The sequence below is a fragment of the Carlito syrichta genome, unplaced genomic scaffold, assembly GCF_000164805.1.
Source record: "Carlito syrichta isolate Samal-C Ts95f unplaced genomic scaffold, Tarsius_syrichta-2.0.1 Scaffold273383, whole genome shotgun sequence".
Lineage (NCBI taxonomy): Eukaryota > Metazoa > Chordata > Mammalia > Primates > Tarsiidae > Carlito > Carlito syrichta.
In genome coordinates, this window is record NW_007217479.1 from 694,591 (window position 1) to 703,533 (window position 8,943).

The 8,943-nt window shown below is 50.7% G+C and overlaps 1 protein-coding gene across 1 annotated transcript; it reads right to left on the reverse strand.

Annotated features, from left to right (window-relative positions):
- Nucleotides 1–4,947: 4,947 nt before the first annotated feature.
- Nucleotides 4,948–6,693, reverse strand: LRRC15 (leucine rich repeat containing 15). Its single transcript, XM_008052349.1, has one exon. It carries the CDS (start codon nt 6,691–6,693, stop codon nt 4,948–4,950), a length of 1,746 nt encoding a protein of 581 aa, XP_008050540.1.
- Between the last annotated feature and the right edge of the window lie 2,250 nt (nt 6,694–8,943).

Consider the following 8,943-nt stretch of genomic DNA (forward strand, 5'->3'; position numbering starts at 1 on the left):
CAACTCTAAAAAAAAAAAGAAATCTCTTTCCTATCTTGAGCTCACTTTCTTCATCTATAAAATAAGTTGAATCTATTTTTAAGGTTCTTCTCATCACAGTGGCCTATAGATATCATTTTAAAATTTTATTTATTTATTTTTTTAGAGACAGGGCATCACTCTGTCAACCAGGCTAGAGTAGTTGCTCAATCATAGCTCACTGCAGCTTTGAACTCCTGATCTCAAGTGATCCTCCCGCCTCAGCCTCCTGAGTGGCTGGGATTATAGGTAAACACCACCACATCCAACTTATTTTTTTTAATTCTTTTTGTAAACTGGGAGCAGTGGCTCACACCTATAATCCCAGCACTTTGGGAGGCTGAGGTGAGAGGATTGCCTGAGCCCTCGGGTTCAAGACCAGCCTGGGCAACTTGGAGAGACCTCATCTCTACAATAAGTCAAAAAATTAGCCAGGCGTGGTGGCACATGTTGAGACTCCAACTCAAAACAAACAAACAAACAAATAAGTAAATAAATTCTTTTTGTAGGGATGGAGGTCTCAAGGCCTCACTATGTGGTGCAGACTTGTCTCGAATCCCTGGCCTCAAGCGATCCTCCTGCTTCAGTCTCCCGAAGTGTTGAGATTACAGGCATGAACAATTGTGACCATCCAATATCATTTGTTCTTTTCTCTTTTGTCCCCATTCACTTTCCAAAGGCCTATTCTCAGCCCAAAACCTACTTTCTGTGAGGAGTTGTCTGGATCAGCCTTGCATAAACATGGCAAAAGCCTAATCCACAGGTGTGCGATCCCCTACCCAAGACATCCACAGAGAGCACACGTGGCCTGTATATACCATTTATTGTTGAATCTGTACACCAAATTTAATACAAGCAGCATCCAGCAGAAAACATCCCCCACCCCCGCCCTCCAGGACTCACGCTCTATAAAACCCTGGGGGCCTAGAGATCTCTAAATGCATGCCCAAGTACCAGGGACTATTCGTAGTGATTTTCTAAGCAAGGCAAACATGCTTGTGAAGGCAGCGTGAAGGCAACGGGATAGTGAGAACAAGCTCTCCTCAGGAGAAGAAGAAACCTGGCACCAGAAGGAGCCTCACCCAGAAGTGGCCTGCTGGTCTACCCTCTTGGAACCATAGCTGTGACTTTCTTCCCAGGACCACCGCTGCCTCCCTAGCAACCGGCTTTCAGTTCTGACTGTGGGATCTGGGGGTGAAGTCCTGAGGGGTTTCTAGCTAAAGGCCAGGAGACAACCAAAGTCTGGTGACTCCAGATCCCAAGTGATCTCTGGCTGTCTGCTGTTTCTGAGTTTGGAAGTCCATTCCTGAAACAGCTCCATGCTGACATCTGAAAGGCTGTGGAATTTGTGTTGTTGCCCATGAAAAGTTATAAGAACTTTGTGGTATCTCTAAATTCTTTTTCTTTTTTCGAGTTGGGGTCTCACTCTGTCATCTAGGCTGGAGTACAGCGGCACGCTCACGGTCACCCCAGTGTTGACCCACTGGGCTCCAGCAATTCATCTGCCTCAACTTTCCAAGTAGCTGGGACTATAGGAGTGTGCTATCACACCTGGCTAATTTTTTATTTATTGTAAAGATGAAGGCTCACCAAGTTGCCTGGGCTGGCCTCGAACCCATGGATTCAGGCAACCCACTCACCACGGCCTCCCAAAGTGCTGGGATTACAGGATGAGCCACCGAGCCCGGCCAGAATCTCTAAATTCTAAAGAGGAGGAACAATATATACACAGTCCCACAATTCCCATGAGAGGGGCTGAGTTTTCTTTAATGGATAGACACATTTAACCATTTATTGTAGTTACAAAGCTTCTGACCCACAGAGTACAAGTGAGGTTCCAATGGCCAAGACTATGGGGAGAAGCAGGAGGGTGACTCCTATTTTCTTTGGCTTAATAATGAGAGCCCAAGACAGGCCATGAGGTCCTGGACAAAATTTGAAGAGAGAAGTAGAACCTACAGCCTATTGCACGATGTGTGGAAGAACAAGTGGTTCTATACCCGACCACAAGGATGCTAGGACTCACAGGGGTGCTGTGAGAACTCAAAAGAGCCGTGTCCAGTGCTCTGAAGGGTGTCATGCACAAGAAGCACTTGTAAAGAACAGTGGTTCTAACTGGCTTTCCTCCAATATGAACTTCACGCTCCCATTCCAGAGGGGTGTGGAACTGGCAAGGAGCCAGCCGATGGTGGGGGGAAGCAAACTGAACTCTGTACCCCATTACCTTTTGGGGGACCAAGTGGTTAATGCCAGACCCCAAAATAGAGTAAATGCACCGTCCTGTGGAAAAAGAGACTGCACCCAACTTTTCTGGTAGCTCACTGGCCAGACAGCATGAGACAGGGAGCTTGCAGGGCCTGCTGAGGGAAGGAAAGGAAGAAGCAAGTTCAAAGGTTCACATAAAGCGGCCCCTACCCTTGCTAGATTGCTCCCGGTTGGTGTCATCTGAGGACAGCGGCCCTCAGACCAGACTTTGACATTAGCCAGCCAATGTCATACCTATGTCAGAAATATCCAGGAATTCTGGGTTAAGATGGGCAGGATCCACTGGGCGAGGAGGATTTCTACCCTTCCAGCCCTAGTCCATCTGTGCCTACAAAGAGATGCTGGCACCAACTCACAAGGAGTGCAGGACATCTGGGGAAATGATGAGTGTGGGACCAGCCATGCCTCCTGTCTGGAAGAGGGCAGGCCCAGCTGCCCCTTTTGGCCCCAGGACCAATATATGGCAGCCATCATCAGTGGAATGATGTTTAGACACCAAGTTCGGGACTCACTTCCCTTTGGGCCCTGGCAAGTCTTAGTACAGGTCCTCTAGTTACTACAGATGTTTTGGAAACACCTTGGAGATCCAGATTTCCTGGAGGATCATGTCTCTTGACTTCGACAGGCCCCATCTCTCCCAGGTTTTCTGGGACAGAGAGTGAAAAACTACAAAGTACACTAGGGTCTACAAACATCCCTTCCTGGGCCCCTTTTTTACGGGGACTTAAGGGGAAATTTGTCAGCAGCATGCTGCCTAGGCCCTGGGAGGTTTCATATTTGTCTTGTGAGCAGAGGGAACTAATAAGAGTCAATCAGGATTGGTGGTAGGTTTCTAAATTCCCATAGAGTCAGCTGAAGCTCTTTCCTGGTGGAGACCTAAAATTCTCTATTTCACTGTTTTTACTTCTAGACTGGTAGACCAGTTGTCCAGAGAAAGACGCATTGTCATGAGCATAGTTTCTTTTATAATGTGTGAATCAGGAAGGACAGCAAAAGCAGGTACTCAAGTGACTGTGAGTCAAGGAAGAGAACCCTGGGACAAACTACTCAACTCTTACAGTCAGACCACAGGCAGGAGGAGCCCCAGAGAGTCCTCAGGCCTTATGTGACCCGACCCTAATGTTGCCTGCTTTAGGTGAAAATTCTGAAGTTTAGGGGCTAGTGAACTGTAATGTTGATGGAGGATTTTACCACAACAGTAGAGAGTCTGCTGGATTCTGTTACCCTTGGTTTTCAACGAAAGGATCTCATCTCTGAACTATTTCACTTTCCCCAAATGAAGAATGAAAATTAAAGCCAGATCCAGGCATATCATGCCCATAAAAGGGCCCAAGCAGAGGGGCGTCCAATGAGCACCAGACAGCTTGTTGGCAGGGAAGAGGGTGTGGTTGCATGGGGCTCTGTCATCAGGATGCTTCTGACCTGGCTAGCCTGGAGGCCCTGGGTCTCCGGGTCTCAGGGTTTAAAGCAATCATTCCTGTCCAGGCTGAGGTCTCCCATCCTGTCCATACCCCGATTTTCTCCTCCACCACTGGCAGCTGGGCATTTGCACTGGCTGTGGGGAACAGTGAGGGGTTCACCTGGCTCACAGGAGCCAGGTCCCAGGGAAGTCCATGCCATTTCAGAAGGCCCAGTCTTCTCCAGGCGAAGCCCAGTGCAGGACTACTGGTGAGATTCTGTTTCTCAATGTGGACGCTGATTACTCAGGTGTATTCATCTTGTGAAAATTCATCAAGCCGTACACTCTCACGTGTTCCCACTCTTCTGCATGCATACTCCAATGAAAGATATAAAAAAGAAAACCCTCAGGGTGAACACAGGACGCCCAGGAACCAGATTTCTTTTTCCATCCAATAACAAGAAGCAGATTTTAGTATTTTTAGAAGTCTGGAATTCTACATGATTTTATTCTTTAAATGTCTAAATTTTTCAAAGCAAAGTCTGCAGTTTGAAAGTATCTTCTAAATGGTGTTGTGCTGGTGCCTTTCTTCCTTTTCCTGGTAGAAATCTCCAGAGGGGATGCTGATGGCGTCTCTGTCTCCAGGTGCTGTGTGCTTGTTCCTTCTCTGTTACACATCATCTTCAAAGCCACAGTGCTCAGTAGTGCTTAAGAAACGATGGTTTGGAATCCTCTTTGAAGAGAGAACTCACCCTGCCTTCAGGAGCAGAAACAAGGGGGGAACTTTCACTGGGAGGGAACAGGGTCAGGCCTGGCAGAAACGAGCAAAAGAAGAAAAGTCAACTTCCATAATACCTGGGGAGAGGGGCTATCTCAGTGGAGAACTATTCCCACGTAGTGAGCAGGCTTTGTAATGACTGAGTCTCCAGAGGCCAGAAGAGGGCCTGGGTGCCAGGAGGTTGTTCCTAGGAAGAGAGGTGGTGGGATGTGGAGGAGGAGCCTCTTGAAGGAAGCTCTGGGATGTGAACCGGAAATTCACATCCCCAGGGTCTTTGCCATGCCCAGTTGAATCTTCCTGGTGGAAAGTCCTACAAGACCTCCGTCTCCACAGGAGAGCCAGGCAGGTCAGGAAAATGTGGGCATCTTGCTCCAGGGCCCAGAAAGCACAATTGGGGTTAGCCCTGTAGACCCAGAGGTGAAGGCACAAAGATGACATTCCCAGATCTTCCAGTCCCATCATGCCCAGCCCTGCTCCACCTGCCTCTTCAGCACTCATTGGGTGCCTTCATCTGCATGAGGACTGCTTGGTTCCTCTTCTTGCAGCAGCAACAGCAGATGCAGGCAGCTAGGGAGCAGGCCAGGGCAATGATACCGATTACAATGGCGGCAATGGCCAACCCACTCTGGGCCTGCGTCATACCCCAGACACTGCGGTCATCAGTGACCCCGATGGTGGTCAGATCAGTGTAGTCTTTCACGGAGCTGGTCAACTCAGTGGTAGAAGAGATGGATGTGGTGTCAGGGTAACTGGGTGTTTCTGGGTACCACGGCGTTTCTGGGTAGCTAGGCACCTCAGGAATTTGGATGCTGGGAACAACAGTGTTGATATTGATGATAGTAAGGGACTGGCCTCGGACATTGGCCGGGCTGAAACACACCGGCAGAGTGTCTGTCCTCACCCTGGGCTGATTGAGCAGGAGCCAGTGGTGGAGCGGAAGGATGTCCGTGTCACACCGCCAAGGGTTATCATGGAGTCGCAGCTCACACAGGTTCCCCAGGTGATCAAAGATGCCCATGGGCAGGTTCTCCAGCTGGTTGTTCTGCAGCTGGATGGTCGTGAGGCCATTGACATGTGCGAAGATATTCCCGGGGAGCTGTCGGAGGTGGTTGTTCTGCAGGGAGATGTTCTGCAGGTTGGTCAATGCGTGGAAGACATGCCCATCCAGGTCCTGCAGCGCATTGGTGTGGAGTGACAGCTCTCGAAGCTCCGTGAGCCCGTTGAAGGCGCCCGGCGAGATGAGGCTGATCTGGTTGCGGCTCAGGATGAGGACCTGCAGCAGCCGGAGGTTGATGAAAACGTTGTCAGGGAGAGATGTGATGTGGTTGTCGTAGAGCCACAGCTCTCGCAGGTCGGGCATGGGCCCGAAGACCCCCGGAGAGAGCTCCTTCAGGGAGTTTCCAAAGAGGGTGAGGCGGTTGAGCTGCGGCAGCTGCAGGAAGATGCCGGGTGGCAGCTGGGAGATGCGGTTGTTGGACAAGTAGAGTCTCTGGAGGTTCCGGTTGTTGTGGAAGAGGCCAGAGGACAGTATGCCGATCTGATTCTGCTGCAGGGCCAGTTCCTGGAGGTTGCCCAGCCCATCGAAAGCGCCCATGGGGATATCCGTGAGCTTGTTCTCATACAGCCGGAGGACCTGGAGGTTGCCCAGGTGCTGGAAGACTCGGGGGGAGATGTGGGTGAGGCTGTTCTTGCCCAGGTTGAGCTTGGTGAGGCCCACCAGGTGGTCGAAGACGCCGTCCGGGATGTACTCCAGGTGGTTTCCATGCAACTGCAGTTCCCTGAGGTTGCCACATGGGGAGAAGTGAGCTGGCTGGATCTGCACCAGCTGGTTGCTGGACAGAAGGAGCGACTCAAGATTGTCCAGGCCCTGGAAAAGGCCCATGGGCAGAACCCGGAGCTTGTTGTTGGCGAGACTGAGGTAGCGCAGCGAGCCCAGGTGGCGGAAGGTGCCGGGCACGATGTGCGACAGATCGTTCTTCTCAATCCTCAGGGCGATGAGGGCCGAGTTGTTGAGGAATGGGGACTCGCTGAGTTCGGTGATGTGTGTGTTGAGGATCTGCAGGCTCATGGCATTCCAGGGCAGGGGGGTGGGCACTGCCATGATGCGTGCCCCCGTGCACTCCACCTGGGCGGCCCTGGAGCAGGTGCACTCGTTAGGGCAGCCATAGTAGGCCAACCCTACACCCCAGGCTTGGCAGCCCAGCAGCAGAAGGAGATAGTGTTTCAGTGGCATGTCCTCTGCAACAGAAGAGAGCACGCATTAGCCAGGGGCCCTTCGTGGATACTCACTATTCTCAAGCCAATGTTAACCTGCAGCACCAACACTGGCTTGGCCTTGACCCCATCATCAGACACTCAACCCATGTTCCCTTTGCGCTGGCCAGCAAGCCTCTCCACCGACCCCCCCCATGCCTTCTTCCTTCCATGCCTCTCTCAGGCAGTTCCCCTCACCTGCAGCACTCTTTATCCTCATCCAAATCTTCCCCATAACTAGCTCAAGTGCCATCACCTCTAGAACACCTTCCCAGATTCCACGAGTCAGTATTAGCTACCCTCCCATGTGGGAGACTGTCCCACCCTCCATCACTGACCATGCCATGGTGGCCTTGCATGACAGTCTCTGTGCTCCTGTCTCTTGCCCCAGTCAGTAAGCTTCCCTAGGAAGCTTTCATTCTTATGGGCTTTTTTTTTTTTTGAGTTGGAGTCTCACTCTTGTCATCAAGGCTGGAGTACAGCAGCATGCTCATGGCCATTGCAGCCTCAACCTGCTGGGCTTAGGTGATCCTTCTGCCTCAGCCTTCCAAGTAGCTGGAACTATAGACGCATGTCACCACGCCCGGCTAGTTTTTGTGATTTATGGTAGAGATGAGATCTCATCAAGTTGCCCAGGCTGGTCTTGAATCCCTGGTCTCAGGCAATCCTCTCTCCTCAGCCTCCCAAAGTGCTGGGATTACAGGCTGAGCCACCACGCCCAGCCCTTACAGGCTTCTTGAGGCAAGAACTGAATTATCCATCTCTGTACCTCTTACAGCACTTGAACATGCTAGTTGAATGCAACCTTGTAGGAGGAACAGAGAGGGACTTGAGAACAAATAACTAGAACCTGAACCTATGGGAAGATGCTGTGGCCACAAACATGGCAGTCGGCTGGGAGGAGAAGCAGCCAGCAGAGGTAGGACCACCCTGCCAGAAGGACTACAGAAGGACCGCAGGGGAAGAAGCTCTCCACTTCCCAGCCCAGCCCAGCCCAGCCCAGCCCAGCCCATCACCACCACTGACAACTTGGACCCTTTGTTAACCCTTTCACGTGTGCTTCATCTAGGTTTAATTCAAACCACCTTCCCAATAAAAGGAAATGCTGCGTCTACACCATGTGCTGCCTTGCTGGAAGAGGCTGCTGTGACTCAGTCGATGCCTGGGCCAGCCTTCTGGGTACAAGCCCCAGTTTCCACAAAGAAATATTGGGTGGCCTTGAAAAAGTCGCAGAAAACTTGTGCACTCTGATCTAAAAGGTCGTCGGTCGATGCTTCCTCAAGCACGGTGCCGATCTGGGAATGGAGGCAAATTCATGAAAGTCATGGTGTTTGAAGACACGGATGGCAATAATAGATATATAAATAAACACGTATGTATGCTATAGAGACCTGGCACACAGGTGCTGGTCCCTAAGTGAATATTTAAGGACCACTAACAGTTTGACCTTAAATGAGTCTTGAGTTTGAACTTGAAGCTTGAGGCCTCCAAGTTTTGCATCCCCCATCTATTAAGTGGGGGTGATAACCCCTGCATCCCTCTTGGAGCTGGTGTAAGGAGCAACAGAAGGAGGGATGTGAGGGCGTCCTGTGCAGTGCTGTGCAGCTGTGCTCAGTTGTGCCAGGCTTACCCAAGGTGTGGACCTGAGAGACACCAGAAGCAGGAAGGCCTCAAGAGTTCTCTTTCTGGCATTCTTAGGCAAGGGACTGAGAAGTTCTGTGCATATGTTAGAGTCTACAGCTTACATGCAGAGCTCAGAGAGGTCTGAACTCCTAAGAGATTAAGCAGTTACTGTAGGTCATATATACCTATCATTCTATGGAAATGCAAGAAGCAGGGAAACTGAAGTTCAGAGTTAATAGCCCAGGCCTCCATACTTCTAGGTGAGCACTTTGTTAAGGCAGTGTCTCCTTTTAACGAGCAAAAATCCTGAGCAGAGGAAGGAATTTCAAATGATGGCACAAAGGCATAACTGACTGGGTGGAAAAGGTATTTCTCTAACCTCTCTGTGCCCCTGAACTCATGGGGCCTAGAGCCTGGCCCATAACCGAATAATTCAGGCTCCCCAATCTGGCCCCAGCCCCATGCACCCCTTCCCTGTCCCTCAACAAGCTTACTCTGAGGGAAAAAAACCCAGACCATGTCTTAACCCCACAGACCTTGATTTTTTACTTATTTACAGCCCATTCAAGCCCTGACCTGTTGCACTTTCACATTAGGGGCTTGACTA